General features: G+C 49.6%; 1 protein-coding gene across 9 annotated transcripts in view; it reads left to right on the forward strand.

The window, feature by feature from the left end:
• The window catches only part of AIFM3 (apoptosis inducing factor mitochondria associated 3), a 61,440-nt gene that overhangs the window by 13,294 nt on the left and 26,499 nt on the right, over nucleotides 1–21,647 (forward strand). For all 9 annotated transcript variants that reach the window (XM_059863143.1, XM_059863144.1, XM_059863146.1 and 6 more), the window contains exons 3-7: nucleotides 4,422–4,635; nucleotides 15,818–15,927; nucleotides 17,283–17,392; nucleotides 18,429–18,473; nucleotides 19,636–19,732. In XM_059863143.1, coding sequence (XP_059719126.1) covers nucleotides 4,422–4,635; nucleotides 15,818–15,927; nucleotides 17,283–17,392; nucleotides 18,429–18,473; nucleotides 19,636–19,732 — 576 coding nt within the window. The remainder of the gene's footprint in view (nucleotides 1–4,421; nucleotides 4,636–15,817; nucleotides 15,928–17,282; nucleotides 17,393–18,428; nucleotides 18,474–19,635; nucleotides 19,733–21,647) is intronic.

Here is a 21,647-nt window from a genome sequence, read left to right on the forward strand (position 1 = left end):
AGAATGATAGAATCATGGAAGAGTTTGGGCTGGATAGGTCTGTAGAGACAAAGTAGTTTCAACGCCCTGCTGTGGGCAAGGACACCTTCCACAAGATCATGTTGCTCCAAGCCCTGTCCAGCCTGGCCTTGGAAGGAGGGGAGAAGTGGTCCACAGAAATGGTTTGGAATTTCTTTGAGACCACCTGAAGTCACTGTCATTGGGGCTTGCAGTTGAGGTGAGGTGGGCAAGCCCAGGGAATGCCTGGTGAGTGCAGCTCTGGCATGTCCCATGGTGGTGGATTTACTCTGTGCTGGCTTTGGGAAAATAAACCCTGCTGGGGTAAACTGAGATTTCTGGCTGTGCCTCCTGGACCCCCTCCAGCATCATCCCTTGATGCATTTCTGGTTTCCACTGCTCCCAAAGCTGTTGGCACCATACATCCAGCAGCAGATTGTTCCCTACCCTCAGTGCTCCTCTGCCCTGTGCCTGCAGCCCTGAATTGGCACACCCTGAGGCATTGCAGGGTTTTAGGGCTGGGGAAGGCAGACACACTGCTCTCCCCTTGCCAGCTCAGCTCCTCCATCCTCTATAGCTAGGTATCTTCATCTTATTCACACTCCCCTTGGCTCAAGTCAGCTCTTGGCTCATGTAGAGTCTTTTTTCCCATATTAGCTCAGTATTTTCCTGTTTTCTAGTATTTTAAGTATCGGGTACCTGGAGGTACAACCTTTCAATGGCCTGATATCCATAATATAAATTTAGCCTCCAGAAGGGCTCTGAGCCATACTGGGAACTCAGTCCTGTGATAAAGAAGTATTGGGACATCCAATTGCCCTAATTTTTTAAAAGTAATGCCTGTGACCCTGCACTTCAGCCCAGCCACCTGCCAGCACTCTGCTTTGGGATCAATGTCAACAGTTCCAGTCTCACGTCTAAAGTACCTCTCCAAGAGGAAGCAGAGACTTTGACTAGTCCCACCAGGCTATGAATAGTGATGGAGAAGGAATAAATTTACAGGAGATGTAATTGGATATTAAGGATTGACTGCTTGGGTGAATCACATCAAGTCAAAGCACAAGAACATCATGGCCACGAAAGAAAAACAACACCTGAGCCAACAGTGATAAATGGTGTTGGGACATGGTTCCTGATTGTATGTGAAGGATGCCAGTGGTGCTTGACCTAAAGGCTGAAAACCTGTGAGAAAAAAAAATGGATCAAAATTTATAGTCTTGTCAAGAGCCTGTATTTTAAATGATTCTGTGACTTTGAGAAGCTGACTCAGGATTTTCGAGTAGTGAGAACTTGCAGTGCTGAGGTATATGTGGATATATGATATGAGCACTTGCTAATGCTCAGCTAGTTTCCCTGCTTTTTTCTATATTCTTATAAACTATTTCCAGCCCTGGCGTTCTGGTTCTTCATCTATGTAAGTGTGTATCTATAGAGATGTCTTAAAAATGTTCATGAACTTATACACCTACACACACACATGTATGTGTATAAGTGATGTTGGTGGCAGGGCAAGCAGGCACACCTCTGTCTCTTTCTGTCATCTATATCTATACCTACACATATACACATCTCTATTTATATTTTTATCTATATCATCTATATCTATACCTTTATGCCCATACCTATGTATCAATATCCATATTTATATCCATATTTCTACCTATATTCCTGAGGAGTTGACTACTGTCTAGATTTCTAGTTACATGCCTAAAACTTTCCAAACAGTTTGCTTTAAGGTCCAGACCCTCTTCTAGCAGTTATAGGATATGACTGTCAAAGACCTGGAGCGCAATGGCCCTAGCCCCATTGTACCAATCGGATTTGGTATTAAATTAAATTTGGGTTTATAGATATTTCATTTAAATGTCATTTTCCCCGATGGCAACTGAACCAGTTTGCTGGATCAGCTCAGGTGCTGCTTAGTCCTGGGTTCCTTGAGGGATCATCCTTCAGGAATGCAGGTTTCAGGCCAGAGGGACACCCCATGAGGGGCTGAGAGGCATGAGAAGGAGGAGGAGATGGGGGTAAAAAGGGTTGCTGAGAGGAAAGTGGGATATGCCCCTCACAGAGGCAAGCAGTGAAGTGTGGGGCCCAAAATAGGAGAGGGAAGATTTTACAACTCTTTGTTTTCCTCTGGACATTTGTGCAGCAGTGTCGGTGGGTGCCAAGTGGGGATGGCTGAGTGCCAGAGACTTGCTGCTTCCTGCATATGTTTTTCTAACTGAGGAAGAAGGGAAAAGCTCAGAGCTACATTTTGATCTTCATCCCTGAAGGTTCATTTGCCTGTGAATCAGTGGGCACTCCATATGCTCACCTGACCCAAATATGCTCTGGAAAACAAAGTCCTGAGGCATCAGCCAAGTGAGAGATGGGAGTTGTTCCCTGCAGGTGAATTCACTGATATCCATGTCCCCCTTGCCATTAGGGCTCAGAGCCACCAGCTTTGCCCAACCTTTGTCTCATCCTGCAACATGGTCTGGCTCTGCAGTCTGGCTGCAAGGATGCACCGACACATTTTCTGCAGATTGACTGTGAAATCAAATGACATCCGCTTCCTGTTTCTTGGGCCAAAAGTATTTCACTGGGACTGGCATAAATGGGTATTCATTATATTTTCAAACTCTGTCCTGAAAAAGCCATGTCTGCTTCTCCCAATTCCCTAGGAAAGAGGTGCTTACGGGGAGCAGCTTCTTCACTGCAGCAGCCAGGCTGCTTCTCTAGAGCTCCAGGAACAGATTTGCTCATAGCAATGTGGGGTTTTTAATTTATGGTGCAGGGCCTATTCATTTGCATTAACTCCTGCAGCTGCAAGAGCACAGCAGAAGTTGATGTTTTCTGTTGGTTCATCATTCATACACAGAAAATCACTTTCCTGGATCTATCTGTCACTACCCTTGGTGAATCCTGCTCAGGTGAGCACAGGGATTTGGCACTTTGGCAGAAAGCCATGCATCCCTTGCCTTGCTGAGCAGGCACAAACAGCAGAAATGTGCAGGACTCCTGAGACAGCTGCCTGCCACCAGGGCCTGAATGGCCATGGCCACTTGCCTTTCTCTCTTGAAAAATGAATGACCTTCTCCCTGACTTGTGCTTCCATTGTTATCTCAATATTCTTGCAATAAAAGTTTTGGGACAACAGATGAGACTGGGAAGACCCAGCATCCCTGTCATTCACAAGCCTTGCTGAATGGCTTGGTTTTTACCCTTCCTCTGCCTTTCCTTACCTGTTTAATTTGGGAACTTCAACTTTTATCTTCTACAACAGATTTTCCTGGTCGTGACATTTATAAGATGGGGGAAGCTCAATGATTTCCCACGTACTTGAGTCACTTCACCAGTCTCTGTCACTTTCCCCTGGTTTGCTATGGAACTCGCCAGCATTTATTATTATACTGATGACTTTAGCTTGATGAAGTCCCTGGGAGATAAAGTGATGTTTTTCACTTTGTGGTGTGAGAGCTCATCAGTGGCTTCTGATGCTGCTGTGACCAGCTTGCCCAGCCCGGGCATGGAGTGGAACACAGGGCCTGTGGCAAGGGATGGGTGAACACTGCCATCAGGGAGCTCATATTAACACAGAATGACAGAATGATTTGGGCTGCAGGAGGTTTTAAAGCTCATCCAGTTCCATCCCCTGCCATTAGTTGGTCCACTGTCCCAGGTTGTTCCAAGACCCATCTAACCTGGCCTTGGACACTGCCAGGGATCCAGGGGCAGACACAACTTCTCTGCATGTCCTCACCTGGGTGGCTGAAGAGAGCACCTTTGCTCCCCACAATCCCTGCTCCCATGTGTCCCTGGGTCTTCTGGTTTCCAGGACAGGGATGATTTATTGTCAGACCTGTTCACTGGTGCACACATGAGAAAAATGGATCATCCTTGCTTCTCTCACCTACTGTTGAAGACTCACTCCACACTCAAAACCTCCTGTGGAAATAATTTTGGATATTTCTAGTTCCTTATTAATTGGTCTCCATCTAATGAAGCAGCTTTATGCATCATGCAGTGTTTGCTTTCTCTTTCAGTTAAAGTTACCTACAAACAACTAAAGGGGTTTTTGAAGTCTGTCTGAGCCCCAGAGACCTTGGCATGCTTCATATGAAGCTGCCTGAAGCTGTTTTCCACTAAATAGGACAAGAACTATAACTGAGAGGTTATTTTGCTTTTAATAATAAGCATGTCTGCTTTCAAGAATATGTACTTTATGAATGCAAAGTGCCCGATGCAGAAAGAATGGAGGGATAATGGGCTCAGGTAATCAAACCAAGCTTGACGTTAAATGTTTTATCTTCCAAGTCAAGCCAACAAAAAATATCTGTTTTGATGTCTGTTTCCAAGTTCAGGGAAAGAAGGAATGATAGAACAGCGAACAGCAGCAAAATCTCTGGCTTCATTTTAACAAAGGTTTTGGGTTATTCCTGCAGTTGAAGTGAAAATTGAAGTTGTGATACCTGAGAAGGAGAGAAGTAAGGAGGAGATGTCACCCAATGGGAAAGCCAGCCCTCTGATCTACAAAGTCAATGGGACTGCCCGTCACTACCACCTTGAGGAGCATTCAATTGCCAGCAACCCCTACCACAACCCAAAGGATGTGGTAGAAGCATCTGTGTGCCACGTAAAGGACCTGGAGAATGGACAGTAAGTGCCCAAAGTTTTTGCAGATAAAACTTGAGAAACCTTCTAACCTAATCTGAATGCCCTGTCTTGTTCTTTAGGGTTGTTGGAGATGATAATTTAACTTAGTAAGCTTTTTTTAATCTTAAAAAAATTATATCATGGACAAGTGACAACTGTTTTTACCAGAAGGTCTTCTGTTCCCTGCATGATCTGCACTGGGACTTGTCTCAGAAAGAGGTGATGTTCTGTAGCAGAATTTCTCAGAAGGCTCTGCTCAACTTGTGTTAACCAACCTAGACATTTTTCAATAAATGTATAGCCTCAGTGACTTTACACAACAGCAGGAGAAACACATGGGTGGAGCTGATGGGGCAGGTCATGTGCTCCATCCTGTCTGCAGTGTCTGGCTCTTTCACTAAGGATGCAGACTTTCAGATCTTTTGCAAATGACAACACACTTCAGCTGGGCACAGGACTGATTTAATATTCTGAAGTCTAAAGAGTGGCTGTCCCAGTCACTGTGCTTTACAGGTGCCACTTTTCTGGGGTAGAAGTGTAGGTTCCATTGACATCTCAGAAAGCTCCATCTGTATGTAAAAGAAAATAGTTTGGAATAGCTTTTGTTGCAGTGAGGGAGCAATGTAAGGTGTGTGGGACACAGCAGGAATCTGACAGCTGTTTGCTTTAAACTGAAGTATTGCCTGTGATAGTATCCAAGAACAGTCCATGTACTATGGGCTATTTTGTGCTAAACTTAAGGGATTTCATGGGCCATAAATTAATTTTCTTAGGTAAGTTCATCCAGGAATAAATGGGGTTTTCTTCATTGCAATGGGAATTTATGTATTAAACCATTCTGCAAAAGGATGCACTGGACTCAGTTGGAGTCTTTTCTGGATTCCGTGGATTAAATCTTCACATGATGTGCAGCAGTTGAGGTTGCTTGGCTTGTATCCTGGTTCCCACCAGGACAAGGCTAATTTTTGCAGTAGCCAGGAGGTGCATGGCCAGGATCCAGGGCTTATTCTATACAACCTCATCTCATTGCTGGGGCAGGGGAAGAGAGTCTCCTGTGGGAAGAAGTGGCTCCTTCTGCTTGAGTAACTGTGGGGGACAGAGTGTGGTGCACAGGATGCTGGGGTAATGTTGGTTCCAAGGCCCAGGAAGTGGGGTGGTGAGATCTGAGCTCTGGGTGAGCAATTTGGCATGTGACTAGCTCTCTCTTTTGTACACTTGTATTTTTAATATTCTTGCTCTTACTGTTGGTTTTCTTCTCTCATTGCTGATCCCAGTAAATTGTTAGCTTTGTTACCTTTGCCTTTTGTGACTCCAGTTCTCCTCCAGCCACCCACAGGTGGGGTGGGAGGGAGGGAGGGTGAGCAGCAGCATGGTTTTGGTGGGAGCACTAAATTGGGGAATTCCATTCCTGAACCACAGCAGCCTTATTTAATGCCCAGCATGGGATGGGAAGGCTTGAGGTATCAACAGATCTGCCCGGAGAGGGTTGGAAACAAAATTTGACCTAAACATTTCTTGTATTGGGTGCAGAGCAACTGGCTGCAACATTGCTTGGTCTGTTCACGTGGGCATGGTACCTCACCCTGTCTGTATTTTCATCTATACTCTCTGTGCACAGCCCAGTGCTCCTTTTAGAGCAGGGTGAGGGATCAGGATCATTCTGTTGGTGCACTGTGGGATATTGGTTTATGACATGATAACACAAAGGACAATGAGAGCCATTTGGGATGTGTATTCTGTGTTCATCTCCTGCCTTGTCCTTGGGTGCTGCCTCTGAGACTCCATTAATAATCATACCCAGTTTCTGGGGACCACAGGGGACAAAGATTTTTCCCAGATTTCACCTTTTCTTCCTTCAAGCCTGTGACAACAGCTTTTGAGGGTTTTGAATTTCCCTCGTATGTTAAGGAAAGCCTGTTCTTGTTGCTAAGTCTTCCAGGTCTCCTCAGCGCAGTCCACACCATGTTTAGAGTTACAAAAGAGATTTTTAGGAAGGTCTTTTAAAGATCTGCCCCGGGGTGGATAGTCAAGAGTGGCATGTAATGTGACAGAAACAGGACTGTTCTGCTCCAGTGGTTTGGAAGTTCAGGCCTGAACAACTTCAAGATCCCAATAAAGTGGGAGAATATTTGAAAGAAAAATGCTGTGGCAATTCCAGAGAGGTGCAAAGTTATGCAATGTGTTGGGCCCTGGCTACTATTTATCAGACAGTGTTCCATACAAGACAGCACTCTCAGGGAGAGAAGGAGCAAGGAAGAGCAAGAGGCACCATGGGTACTCCAACTGCAGCTGAAGCACAGGGACAGCCCATGCTGGGAGCACTCGCCCCTCTATGGAAGAAGACATCCAAGGCAAAATCCATCTGCTTAGTGAGGGATGAAGAAGAAGCAGGGCCCTCACAACAGAGGAAGAGGCAGGGCCAGAGACAATCACCCAATCCCTGTCTCTGTGTGAGTTGTGGGATATCCAAAAAGACTTCAGCTGCCAGTCAGGAGAGCCCCAGGCAACCTGACTGCTCCATTGCTGGGATACTGCAGCCCACGATATGGAACTAGGTGGTAGTGAAGCCAAGGAGCTGGGATCCCTGTCTTGGGATGTAAGCACTGACAAGATGTTGGGGGTTAGGATGTTTTGGAGTTTTTTTCCCCTCACAGAAGTTGACAGGAAACAAGAACGACTGGGTAAAGGAAGTGACCAAGCTCGGGGAGGAAGGCATCTGGCTCCACGCCTCTTATCTGAGTTATCTGGTTGGGCTGCTAAAAGATGGAGCTTTAGGAGCTCTAAGAGGTGGGATAGCTTCAAGTTCTCTCCCCCTCTCTCTCTCTCTGCTTGGAGAGGTTGGAGCTGCTGCTTGTGGGAGGGAATTCGCTACCACCGCTGCCCAACCCAGTCCTGCTTCTTCTACTGTGGGGTTAGCCTTTTGCTTGGGATAGCAGGCACTGAACTGGGACCTTATTAACACCTACCTCACTAAAAAAGGGGCTTTCACCATCTGCTCGAAAGCCGGGCTGCCACAGCCCCACCCTCACCATTCTTTTGCCACTGCTCCAAGTTTTCACTGCACCATAGCCCTGCACCCCCACCCTGCTGAGATGCCCCACCGTTCCAGCTACAGCTGCGGAGTTCAGTACATCTTGCCTGCTCCCTGGGGATGTTTTTGCTCATTCCTGCCATTCAGCTTGCTCTCCCGAGAGTCCTGCCGATGCCCCGGGAGCGGCCGCCCCTTTCTCTGTCCCTTCCTGGCCTGGCCCGGCCCGGCCGCCAGCGCTGCTGCTCCCCGAGCCCGCGCCACAGCGCCCCCTGCAGGCTTGGGGGAATCATCGCCCCCGCCCAGCCCGGAGCCAGCAGCGCCCCTGCCGGCTGTGCCCGGGACTGCACCAAAGGGGAAATGGCTGCGGCCGAGGGAGGCTGGCACTGGGGCTCTGGCTCTGCTTGTTGTTAATGCCACAGTGCTGTCTGTTTGCCTTGGTATACATACTAGTAAAGAGCTGCTATTCCTTTTCCCATATCTTTGCCCGAAAGCCCCTTAATAATTTGGAGGGAAGGGGGTCATGTATTCTATTTCAATGGAGGCTCCTGCCTTCCTTAGCAGACCTGTCTTTCAAACCAAGACACAAGGGAATTAGGAAGAAGACAGAAACTATCACCTCTGGAGGTGGCTCCTGTCAAGTGTGAGGGAAAGGTATTCTCTCTAAGATGTCAGATTCCAATGAATGTAGCCTAAAAAACACCAGCCTTGTCCCCACCAGCCAACAAGGAGACACAGGCTTTCCCAGGAGCTATGGGTTTTTGGAGGATGCATATTCCAGAGTACAGTCAGATTGTCAGCCCTCTCTATCATGTGACATGGGAGAAGAATTATTTAAAGGGGCGTCTTGAAGAACAAGGAGCCTTGAAATAAATTAAACAGGAGATTGTTGATTCCTTAGGCCAGTCAGGACAGGACAGGGTGAAAAAAATCTGCTCTACACCACAGCCAGGAAGAATGGTCCTTCTGGAGCCCTGGCAGAAGGTACCTGGGGAGATTTGAGGACAATCCCTGTGGTTCTGGAGCCAGGTATGCAGAGGATTTCAGGCCTGTTACACCCCAAATGAAAAAGAGATACTTGCAGTTTGTTAAGAGGTTTGATCTGCTTCAGAAGTGATTAGCACAGACATACAGCTTCTTCTGCCACCCCAGCTATCAGTGGTGGGCTGTCTTGGTTTGGAAAGACAGGTGCCTGCTAAAGAAGGCAGGAGCCTCCCCTGAAATGGAGAATGCAAACCTTCCCCACCCCTCCAAATTACTATGAATTTTAAATTAAGGGGCTCTCAGGTAAAAAAAACCATGGGAGCTGGAAATAACAGTTCTTTAATAGGGAAGGGGAAAAAAGAAGAAGAAGAAGAAAAAAGGATAAAATAAAACAATGCAATACACTAGAACAACACTGACAGAGTCAGAACTCAACCGGACACCCTGTTGGTCAGGGTGTTGGTAGCAGTCCAGTTGGAAAAGTGGCTTCAGTCCTCCTGAGGTGTCAGGTGTGGTTCAGTTGGAGCAGGGGGTCCTGTAGAGAAAGGGTGTATTCCTCTTCCGCAGATCCGTGGAAGTAGAAACAGCTGCTCTTCCTCTGGTGAATCCAGTGGAGAAACTGTGCTGGTGTGTCAGAATCCCCAGACTGTATCTGGGTAGCAATGCTTGGCTCCTCCCTCTGGGCAGAGCATCACACAATGGGATGTCATAGTTCTTATAAGTCATGCAGTGACATTCAATAGCCTGTTATCAGCAGATGTCTCCTGCTGAGGAAGGAGTGATTATGATCACTCAGGGAGAGAGATAAGGAGAAATTGCCCACTTGACACCAGACAACTGCCATACAGATGGTAATAGAATACATCCTGCTTTGCAATCTGGAACATGGGCTGGGTGTTCAAAGAGAAAGTCTCTGCCATAGATCATGCCCCTGTTGTTACCTGGAGTAAGTGGATTGGTCTGATCAACAGCAGGCTCGGATGGGAAACCCCAGTAGCCCTGGGATCTTGGAAATCATCACAAACTGGCCCTAAGGTGAAAATTTCAGACTGTCATCAGAAGAGGAGGAGGAGAAGGTGACCTGTGCCGAGGAGGCCCCACCCATATAATCAGCTACTTGAAAATGAAAAGCAGTGTGCTCTCTTCACTGACAGTTCCTTTCTTATTGCAGGGATGCATTAACATGGGAAGTTGCTGTATGGGGCCCTACGCGGCCCCTGCCCTACAGAGTGGCAGAAGGTATTGAGGGACAAGGTGGATCAAATCAGATTGCAGAGTTGAAAGCTTTTCAGCTGCTTTAGATATTGCTCAGTGAGAGAAATGGCCAACACTACCTCTACAATGACTTGGGGATAGTAGCAAATGCTCTGTGGGGCTGGCTGGAACGATGGAAAAAGATCATCTAGCAGCACAGAGAGAAACCCATCTGGGCTGCTGAATTGTGGTGAGACCTCGGTGCCTGGGCAGAGGAGTTGGCTGCCAAAGTCCATCGTGTGGATGCACATGTCCATGAGAGTCAGGCATTGAAGAGTGTCGCAACAGTGAACAGGTGGATTGAGCTGCCAGGATTAAAGTGTCTCAGATAGGTCTGGGCTAGCATCATAAGGGTGAATTACTTCTGGCTCAGTAGGCCCATAATAGCTCAGGCCATCAAGGAAGAGATGCAACATGGCTTCATGATTAAGGGGTGGACTTAACTAAGGACACTATATCCTGGGTAATCCATGATTGTGAAAAGTGAGCTGTGGTTAAGAAGGCCAAGTGGATAAAGCTCCTGTGGTCGGGGGGGTGGTGGTCGATGTAAGTATGGGGAGGCCTGGCAGATTGATTGTATCACCCTGCTGCAAACTCACTGCCAAGGCAAGCATTATGTACTGACAATGGTAGGAGGCATAACTGGGTGGCTGGAGACATACCCCATGCTTTACACCACTGCCTGGAACACCATTTTGACCCTTGAAAAACAAATCCTATGGCAACACAGCAACACTGAAAGAATTGAGTCAGACAATGGGACTAATTTCAAAAATATCCCTATAAACACCTGGGCTCTGTTAAAGGTTCGGAGGAGCTGGACTTATTAACACTGACCAAGGTGCTATACCTTACAAACACAAGATATTGAGCGGGTGTACCATATTCTCTGTCATGCACCAGCCCCTGGGAAAGTGGAATGGTGCAATGCACTATTAAAAACTACATTGAAATCAGTGGGAAGTGGGACCTTCAAATACTGGGGTCAATGCTTAGTGAAGGCCACATTGTCAGTTAATGCCAGAGGGTCTACCAATCGAGCTGGCCCTGCCCAGTCAAAACCTCTATGTACAGTAGAAGGGCAAAAAGTCCCTGTGGTGCATGTGAAGAAAGAATGTGTTAAGGAAATAAGTTTGGATCCATTCTACCTCAAGCAAAGACAAACCCATCTGTGGGATTGTTTTTGCTCAAGGATGTGGGTGCCTTTGGTGGGTGATGCAGAGGGACAGAGAAATACAGTGTTTCCCTCAAGGAGATTTGATGTGTGGAAGTGTGAGTGACCTATTGCCATCTGTGCAGGTGAGCAGTGGCAGCAGGGCTGGAGGGGAGCGGGGCAGAGCACAGGCAGTAACTGGAGTTGCCTTGATGATGGAGTGAAGAAAAAGGGGGAGACTGTCTTGGGAAATACTGGTTGCACAGGTAGGGTTCTGTTCCAGGGTCAAGATAAAGCCTTGCCTGGTCTATGGAAGATGTCTCTGCCCATGACAGGGGGTAGAATGAGAGGGTCTTTAAGGTTCTTTCCCACACAAACTACCCTGTGATTCTGTGAATATCTAGATTGACTGGGGAGCAGCGAGTATGATAGATGAAAATATTTGGAGAGCTCTTCTGGCTGCAGGGAAGGTGAGGAAGAGCTGGCTTTAGCCTGTGAGAACATACTTGGCTGCAGGTGGCCATAGCAGTGAGCTTTAGCTCCTCAGCTAAAGCCAGGGCTAGGAACTGTCATTGGTCTGTGAGCCAGTCCCATGTGCATCAGCTGCTGCAACATGCTATGAGCATGACAGCAGACATGCCAACACCAGACATTTTGGGTTGAGAATAAGGTGTTTTCTAGCAGGCTGAGTCCAGGTCAAGATAGGAGTGCTGTGAGATGGTCCCACAGCTCATGTAAGCAATAGGCCAAGCCGAAGGAGTCCCCTTGTGCTGGTACCCAGAGTGATTTTCTGGGGTGATTCTCCCAAGGAGTGTGCTGGGCAGGGGTGTGCATGGGCATGGCATCAGCGCAGAGTGCTGGCATGAGGCTTCAGGCACGACTGCCTTGCATTAGTGGAGTCTGCAAGCACAAAGTATGCTTTCTGCCTAACCTTTATGTCTTTCTGTTACCAGGACAATCAGCAGAACTGAGATGCAGAAAGATACTGGAAGATAAACTGGTGTTACTGTACCCATCCAGCCTCCCAGCAGGCTAACTGGAGGGACAGGAGACAGCCCCCCAATGCTCTCACAGCTCTCAAGCAAAGGTCCTTTCCAGGCCAGAGCTGAGATTTAGCTGTGCTTCCCGAGTGGGGAGTGGGGTGGGACAACAGGACAAATAGGACAAATTCCCAACTGAGTAAACAGCTCAGGAGGGTGCAGGGCAGTGTAAATCATTCCCTGGATTACTCTCAATTGAGTGCAGGATGGAAGCCTTGCAGGTGGCTGTGTGCTGGCTTGAAGACACTATGTCTTGTTTTTGACTCTCTCAGTTCACACAGCTCCTTGGGTAAGCTGTAAATTCTTTAACTTATCGTATCTTCCCAGGGAGTTATGGTTGCCATTGAACAGGTTTTATCAGCTGAGGAATGCAGCAGGACTTGTACTGCTCCCTTCCCCTTGTGCAGAGGGAAAAGCTCCAAGTGCCGAATGTCCTACTTGGGAGGGAGCAGAGCTGCATCTCTGAGGAGACAGGTGGCTGAATTAATGGGGCAAAGGGCAGGAGTGGTGAACTCTGCTGGTTTTCACCCAAGGTGACAAGGAAATTAGGGAATTGAGCGTTTGTCATTGGATAGTTGATGCAGGTGAAGCACTTGCACAAAGTCTGGCTTGCCTGGGTTTGAGGGTGGAACAGAAGTGTTGGTGGCCTGAGCCCTGTTCTGATCTCCATGGCTTCAAAGCAGAGTGGGGCAAGTGTCTGTGTAGCCTGAGAGCAAATAATGGGATTGAGTTGGGATGTTATCTGAGAAGGAATGAGCACACGAAGTCTGTCCTATTCTTTTGAGACCCTGGAACCTGGTGTGCATGAATAGCGTTCTGGAATCACACATGGCCAGTGACTTCCTTGAGCAAGTGGGGTTTGCTATGGCCATGGGGATGTGTTTGGCACCCTAAAGGCAGCGTGTTGGGAAAGCTGTAGAGATGGTTCTCTTCATGCAGTAGTAGCAGCCAGGATTTACAGATAAACATCAAGCTTTGTAGGGATAGGCTTTCTGGCTGGAAGAGGGGAAGTCTCCAGAGAGCAGCAGTTCTGTGTTCCCTGTCCAGCTCTGTACAAAATGAGGGCTGTCTCCTCAGCTCTTACTTTCCTCCATGGTTAGCTGGAAGACTCTGCTCTGGGAAGCAGCTGCTGATAGTTGCATTGGAAAGAAGTTCAGTGCCTCAGGCAGACCATGGACTGCACAGAGTGTGTTGAGACTGTTGGTTGGAAAGGGAGCATCTGAGAGGTGAGAAGAGACAGGATGTGCTGACGGGAAGGTCTGGCAGAGCTGGTGGAGGCACACTGAGAGGGCAGAGAGTAAACATCTGCTCAGTACAGAGCAACATCAACGTCACTTAGCAACACATGGGCACTGCTCTGCAAAGCTGTGGAAATATCTCTGGCCAAGGTCTGGGCAGGTGGAGGAGTGGAGGCCTCAGTACTGGAGCCCTCTGCACCCCTGTCTCCAGCCTGCAGATAGGAACAATGAGCAGCTTCCTGTGAATGATGGATGGTTCAAAGACTTATGCTCCTGTAGATAGTGCCACTGACTACTGACACATGGCCACCGACAGTCTGCAGGTCATGGGAACTCTGGCAAATATAAGCACATATTAAAGCTGCAGTGCAGAGCCTGTGCCCCGCCAGTCTGCAGCAGGCAGAGCCAGAGTTTCTGGGCACCATGGAGGAGGCATAACATCCCTACATCCCTTGGAGATGCTGTGGACAAATTCACCTGCATGTGGTTGGTGTAATGGTGTGTATTGCTCAGTTTATCCTTGCTGGGACAGAAAGCTATGGAACATCTCTTGGACAACCCCAGGGTGGTAGAAAGGATTTTCTAAAATGCTGCTTTTCAATGCTAGTCGCGTCATCAATCACTCATTCAGCAGAGGGGTGTGCTCAGTAGCTCTTTCTGGCTTGCAAACAAGGTGCATGATCAACAAAGAGATGCTTTTGGCCAGGATGGGGCTGAATCTCAGCCTGGCTTAGCTGGTCAAGGACGTATGTGTGGCCCAGTGAACCAAAAAACTGCCAAGCTCAGTGTTGTAAACAATTCCTGCTGTGCTAATCACGCTTTGATCCAGGGTACTTCACCATGGAATCATTGAATCAGAATGGTTGGGGTTGGAAGGGACTGTTAAAGGCCATCTGGTCTAACCTTCTGCCATGGGCAGGGGCACCTTCTACTAGACAAGATTGCTCAGAGCCCCATCCATAGAATCACAGAATATCCTGAGTTGAAAGGGACTCAGAAGGATCATCTAGTCCAAGTCACAGCCATGCACAGGCCACCCCAACAATCCCACCCTGAGCATCCCTGGCAGTGCTGTCCAAAGGCTCCTGGAGCTCTGGCAGCCTCAGGGCCATGCCCATTCCCTGGGGAGCCTTGGCAGTGCCCAGCACCCTCTGGAGGAAGAACCTTTCCCTAATATCCAGGCTGAGCTGCCCTGGCCCAGGTTCATGATGTTCCCTCATAACTGCTCTGTACTTCCATTTACCATCAAAGTGTTTGGCTGAGGCATTGATGAACAAGACATCTTTAACTTCAAACTATGATGTAACTGCAGGAACACCAAGTATAGCACTAGGCTTTTGTAGCTGTTGCAAAGCCAGCATATCTGGGATCATGGCTGTCTGTAATTTTGCAGGTTTTGTTGGCCCTTCAGTTATATCCATTAGACCTGTGACTCCTGAGACATGTGCACAGCATTTGTGCACTCTGGGTCTTTGTGCAATCCCACCTTGTGGAGCACAGCCCTTTTTAATACTGGCTAACAGATTAAAAAATCTTTGGATTTGCACAGATTGGTGCTGTTGAATTTTTTCTACTTGTTTAAGAGCTCAGAGATAGTAATCCCTTTTCCCAGTTAGAGTATATCTCTTCTCAGGATCTTTTAAATGCTGCAGAACAGAGCCCTAATGGTTGTTTAGGTCTGTATGGGCCTTTCTGGAACATGTTACAGTAAGTTCCATGTTCAGCAAAACCCCATTCAGCTTTTATGTGAGCAACTGGGAGATTTCAAAGAGAACCTGAACCCCTCCATAGGAATGGCGTGAAGGTTTGCTGGCTCTTTTGCAGAGCAGAGCTGAACCCAGCAGAGCTGGGGCCAGGAACCTAGTGCTGGTGGGAGGTCACTGTGTGAGCTCCACTCTGCAAAAGCAGCTGAGGAAAACATCAAGAAGGTCACACACAGGTGTCTGCTGTCCTGAGGGATTTATCAATAAAAGTGACTCTGGGACATGGCCAGGACCGGAGCAAAAACCCCTGAGTGTGGGAGGTAGACCCCAAGGTTCAGAGTTACCTCTCCTGGTTTTCAGCTCTGGGAGATATTGTGTTTGGCTTGAAAAACTAACACAAGCCTGGCAAGGGCCTGCTGAGCTGCTGGGGCCAGGAATGGAGCGGATGCCACAGTAAAACCAGTTTGGTTTCTTGCTCCCACTACCAGATCCCCAGCAGCTGGGGAGGTGCTTTTGAGCTGCCTCTTGGCACAATGATGGATAAATTAGGTGCTGCCACTGAATGGCCCAGTTTGGATGTGCCCCAGTCTGGGACAGCAGAGCTACCTCTAAAGCTGGCTTGGTGACAAGGAATGACCTACATCTGTAGTCACCTGAAGCCAGTAATGAGCAGGTTGAAGGAGGAGGGGAGTCTGATGGGACTAGGTCTGGATTGTAGGGTGGAGTGGTGGCATCCGCTCTGAGGTGGATGCTCTGCCATCTGTTTCCATATTCCTCCTGTCTAGGATGCGGGAAGTGGACCTGGGCTGCGGGAAGGCTCTGCTCATCAAGGAAAGCGGGGAGTTCCACGCCGTGGGACACAAGTGTCCCCACTATGGGGCTCCGCTGGTCAAAGGTCAGTCTGCATCATGTCCTGGAGAGCAACCAAGGGCGTTACAGGACAAAGGACAGCCCCCTGACTATGGAGCAGTGCTGCACTGCACACTCATCATCACCAGGGCATCTTCTGGCTGGTGAAGGCATGGGAACGAGCTGGAGTTGCACAAAACTCCCCAGAGTACTTTGCCAGCTCTGGTTTGCAGCTGCCACTGCTGATCACAGGGCTGGGGCTTCTTCTCATTGAGAGGAAAGAGGACACTCTTTAGGCTGACGGGATCCTTTCAGTAGCAAAAAGAACATTGCTCATGTTATTGACTGAAGTGGGATGAGGTGGAATGGTTTCCCGTCTTGGCACCTAAAAATGTGCATCCTGGCACTTTCTCAGCACAGGCTTCAGGCAGACCTTTACCCCTTGCCTAAGCAGTGGCAGCAGTCTGTGTTCTGACATGCATCACCAAAACTGGGGTTGGGAGGGCACTTTGCTGGAGGTGGGATCCTGGGGAAGACAGGGGAGCATCCTTCTGAGGGTCTTCTGGGCATCGCTGGCCCAACATCTGTGCTGGGTGTAGCAGCCATGCTCTCAGCCCCCCCCACCCTGGGGTGAGCCTCTTGCTGAGCAGGGTAGAGGAGCCCCACACTGCCCTGGAGGTGAGAGCTCACTGCCCTTTCAGAGACCTGTGGTGCATTCCTCAGACTGGCTGTCACACAAGGATCTCTCTGGGGACTTTGCTGCAGCTGTAGGTGCAGGGGGGCTGCCCCTGTGCCCCACCCATGGTGGTGATGAGTTGTGTCACTGCTGTGCCTCAGCAAGCAGAGACACAAGCTCAAGACCAGTCCATGGCCACATGGTGGCCTATGCTCTGCCCTGGTGCTGTAGCAGGGAAAGCTGAAATCCAAGGTAGCAGCCTCTGAGCCAACACTTGGAGAAATGAACACATGGCTTTGGGCATGCCTGTGCCTCCCAGGTGTATGCAGGAGCCTTGCTGTGCCAGGGTCTGCTCTGAAACACATGCACTCTAAATCAATGATGCTCTGCATGAGGCACCACTTGTTCTGGGTAATAGTGGGGCTTTTAAGAATGACCATGAGACTCTGGGGATGGCAGCCCCATCCTGGCTGGAGAGTGAAGTTATATCCCAGAGTAAACAGCTTTGGAACTGTGCCCTGCCGTCCATGGCATTTTAGAAGGAATTGCTCTTAGAGGATCCCAGCTGGTCCCAAACATGCCCAGTGTGCATGTTGAGAAAAACTCCACTGTTGCCCATCCAGTTCCACATCAGCTGTCACGTGTCCTGTAGGAGAGGTGCCATCTCACAGGATGGGAGGTAGCTGCAGGGCAGCACCAACCCTGCTCTGCCATGTTTGCTGCAGGGGTTTTGTCCAAAGGAAGAGTCCGCTGTCCCTGGCATGGAGCTTGCTTCAATATCGGCACAGGTGACATTGAGGACTTTCCCGGCTTGGATAGTTTACCCAGGTTCCAGGTGAGATCCTTGTCCTTGCAGCAGAGGAAACCACAGAATCATGGGATGGTCTGGGTTGGAAGGGACCTTAAGGCCTACCTCATTCCACTCCCTTGGACACCTTCCACTATCCCAGGTTACTCCAAGCCCACTACAACCTGGCCTGGAACACTTCCAGGGGTGGAGTAGCCACAGCTTCTCTGGGCACCCTGTGCCAGGGCTTCCCCACCCTCCCTGGGAACAATTCTTTCCCAATATCCCATCTAACCCTGCCCTCTGGCAGTGGAAGCCATTCCCCCTTGTGCTGTCACTGCAGGTCCTTGTCCAAAGTCCTTCTCCTGCTCTCTTGGAGCCCCTTAAGGCCCTGGAAGGGGCTCTCAAGTCTCCCTGGAGCCTTCTCCATGTGAACAATCCCAGTCTGCCTCAGGGCTGCTCTAAATTCTTGTATCCCCCAGCCTGGACAGATAAGGCAAATTGCTCACATCCAACTGCAGCAGCTTGCATTTGCCCTTATTGAAACCTTATAAGATTCTCCTGTGGTCACTTCTCCAGTCTGGCCACATTCTTCTGCATGGATCCCTTCCCTCTAGAGCTTCAACTACACCACTCAGTTCCGTGTCACCCATAAAATGATACTTTTAATTGGGATAAGCAACATTCTGTATGGCACGGAGCAAATATTTTCCAAGGATGTGCTGGTGTTACCAGTGGAGGGCAGCTCCTCATCCAGCTCCTTCCCCCCTGCAGCTCCCTTGCACCCACCCACAGGCATCAGGTACCTCCTGGGAACCTGGGAGTGCTCAGTCTGTGAGGTGTCTGGAGTAGGAGTGGGGTGGGAATGAGAAACCATATGGAAGATTTGGGTAGAGGTCAGGATGCACACTGAACGTCGGTGTGGGATAGATCCGAGGGAGGAGATCCCACAGCCTCGAGCTGGGAGAGCCATGGCCTGAGCTGCTCCTACAGGGGACCCCGTGCCGTCACCCCTTGCTCCTTAGCTGTTGGCCAGAGGGAGCCCTTGCTGCTCTGCAAACCAGCCCTGTTCTGTCACCCTCAGGTGAAGATTGAGAAGGAGAAGGTATACATCCGAGCAAGCAAGCAGGTGAGGGGCCACTGATATCCAAAAATCAAGGCAAATGCTTTCATTTTTTGCTGTATGTGCATGGTGGTGGGGGGAAATGCTTCTCTTTGATCCTCTGGCTGGGCAGAGTGATGTGTGAGTATCTAGTTTATATGGAGGTACAAGTGGAGCAGGGCAGAGGTGTTGGGTCCCTCTTCCACCCAGCCTCCCTGCAGCTGCTGGACACCTGGCCTGAGCTGTCCATGCTTTCAGGCCTTACAGGTGTTTGTCCTGCACTTGTCCTATGTTTCCTTAAGCTCAGAACAACTTTTAATTTAGCAGGCCCATGGAAAGAGGCCTCTTCCACCAGCCTTTTGGCATGGTGATGACAGAGGCTACTTGTGCTCCCTCCTGAGCCCACACCTCAGCTCCTGCTGGAGGGGAACCTGATGCAGGGGTAGAAAGGGCTCTCCTGCCCTGATGGAATGTAGAATGAAGCCCATTCAGGCCACTGCCATCTTTCCTTGAAAAGCCATCTTTTGATGCATGGTTGTATGTACACATGTGCAAACCCAGTGGCTCAGAGCCCCAATGGGCCCTTAGAACACTTGGGTTAGATCCAGAGATGTCACCTGAATGGCAGCACTTCAACTCCAGCTGATTTGGGGATGTGATGATGGGGGAACTGAGTCTATTTGCTCTACCAGCAACAGATTTTGGCCTCTAATGCCTGGGAACAGGGGGTCTGTGTAGCAGGGCTACACTGGAATAGGTCCATGCCTGTGTTCTGGTGGATTGGACTAGTCCATCAGCTTTGGATATCAGGTGTACAAGCTCTGCTCAGGTTCAGGATAAAATTCCTGATAGAGTTTCTTCATTTTTGTCTCACCTTTGGTGCAGAATTGCACAAGTACACCTGCTATTTCTATGGCCCCACCACCCCAGCTCTGAGTAGTTGCATGGCTTTGCAGAAGATGATGGATTTGTTTTTCTTTTGTACCTTGTAAGGTGCAGTGCACTGGACATTGGAATGGTATTTGGATGAGCGGGGGTTTGGAGTCCTTGTTCAGTACTAGGGTGTGGTTGTTCCCTTCCTATCCAAGCTGGTTTATGACACTGCTACAGTTGTCCCCATCCCTGCCTGCCCAGGGTAATGCTGAGTAAAGATAATTGCTTTTCTTCTTTTTTTTTGGTGGTGACACAGGCTCTTCAGACACAGAGGAGGACAAAGATGATGGCAAAGTGCATCTCCTTGAGCAACTACAACCTGAGCAGCACCAATGTGCTGATCATTGGTGCAGGTAAGGGTGGCACATGCTGGAGTCACTGTGTCCCCTCCCAGGCAGAGATGCAGGAAGGGGGTGTCTGTGTGCCCTGCGCCCTCTGTCACACCTCCTGCATTCCTCCCTGTGCAAAGGGTCACACCAGAAAGTCATCCTGAACTTTTTTGAACTACATGCTTCTGATCCAAAGGTGCCCTGTGGTCCTCCAAAGTCTGTGGAGTTTTACAGTTCCCTGTTGCCATGCTTTGGAGTGAGCCTGAATCCTCTTCCTGCTACTCCCTTCCCAGTTACATTAGCAACCCGTGATTTCCACACATGATGAATGTAAAGTCTTTTCAGATCCCTGTGGTGTTGATACACCTTTTTCTCTTGGACCTTGCATGTCACCGTCTCATCCTATTTAAGTTCCAAATTTCTCACCTCAAGATGGTTCTCTGAAGATAAAAGTTCTTCAACCTTACCAGCAAGTGTCAGATCCCTGAAAAACCAGCAAGCCGCCAAGTCTCCCCTTCCCTTCCCTCCTACCCTTCCCTTCCCTTCCCTTCCCTTCCCTTCCTTCCCTTCCCTTCCCTTCCCTTCCCTTCCCTTCCCCATCCCTACACCAACCCATCAACCCTACCCAACCCAACCAACCCCAACCTACCCATCCCAACCAACCCATCCCACATCCTTCACCTTCCCTTCCCTTCCCCTTCCCTTCCCTTCCCTTCCCTTCCTCTCCTCCCTACCAACCCTACCCAACCCTACCCATCCCTTCCTTCCCATCACCCATCCCTTCCCAACCCACAACACCCTTCCCTTCCACCTTCCCACCCATCCCTCCTTCCCTTCCCTTCCCTTCCCTTCCCTCCCATCCCTTCCCTTCCCTTCCCTTCCCTTCACCTTCCCTTCCCTTCCTTCCCTTCCCTTCCCTTCCCTTCCCTTCCCTTCCTTCCCTTCCCTTCCCTTCCTTCCCCTTCCCTACCTTCCCTTCCCTTCCCCCTTCCTTCCATCCCTTCCCTTCCCTACCCTTCCCTTCCCTTCCAACCTTCCCTTCCCTTCCCTTCCCTTCCCTTCCCTTCCCTTCCCTCCTCCCTTCCTTCCCTTCCTTCCTTCCCTTCCCTTCCCTTCCTTCCCTTCCCTTCCCTTCCCTTCCCTTCCCCTTCCCTTCCCTCCCTTCCCTTCCCTTCCCTTCCCTTCCCTTCCCTTCCCTTCCCCTTCCCTTCCTTCTCCCTTCCCTTCCCTCCCTTCCCTTCCCTTCCCTTCCCTTCCCTTCCCTTCCTTCCCTTCCCCTTCCCTTCCCTTCCCTTCCCTCCTTCCCTTCCTCCTCCACTTCCAACCTTCCCTTCCCTTCCCTTCCCTTCCCTTCCCTTCCCTTCCCTTCCCTTCCCCTTCCCTTCCCTTCCCTTCCCTTCCTTCCCTTCCCTTCCCTTCCCTTCCCTTCCTTCCCTTCCTTCCCTTCCCTTCCTTCCCTTCCCTTCCCTTCCCCCTTCCCTTCCCAAACCTTCCCAAACCTTCCAACCTTCCCAACCTTCCCAAACCTTCCACCTTCCCTTCCCAAACCTTCCCTAACCTTCCCTCTCCCTTCCCTTCCCTCCTCCCTTCCCTTCCCTTCCCTTCCCTTCCCTTCCCTTCCCTTCCCTTCCCTTCCTTCCCTTCCCTTCCCTTCCCTTCCCTTCCCCTTCCCTTCCCCTTCCCCTTCCTTCCCTTCCCTTCCTTCCCTTCCCTTCCCTTCCCTTCCCTTCCCTTCCCTTCCCTTCCCTTCCCTTCCCTTCCTCCTTCCCCTTCCCCCTTCCCTTCCCTTCCCCTTCCCCTTCCCTTCCCTTCCCTTCCCCCTTCCCTTCCCTTCCCTTCCCTTCCCTCCTCCCTTCCTTCCCTTCCCTTCCCTTCCCTTCCCTTCCCTTCCCTTCCTTCCCTTCACCTTCCCTTCCCTTCCCTTCCCCTTCCCTTCCAC

The sequence above is a fragment of the Haemorhous mexicanus genome, chromosome 19, assembly GCF_027477595.1.
Source record: "Haemorhous mexicanus isolate bHaeMex1 chromosome 19, bHaeMex1.pri, whole genome shotgun sequence".
NCBI lineage: Eukaryota > Metazoa > Chordata > Aves > Passeriformes > Fringillidae > Haemorhous > Haemorhous mexicanus.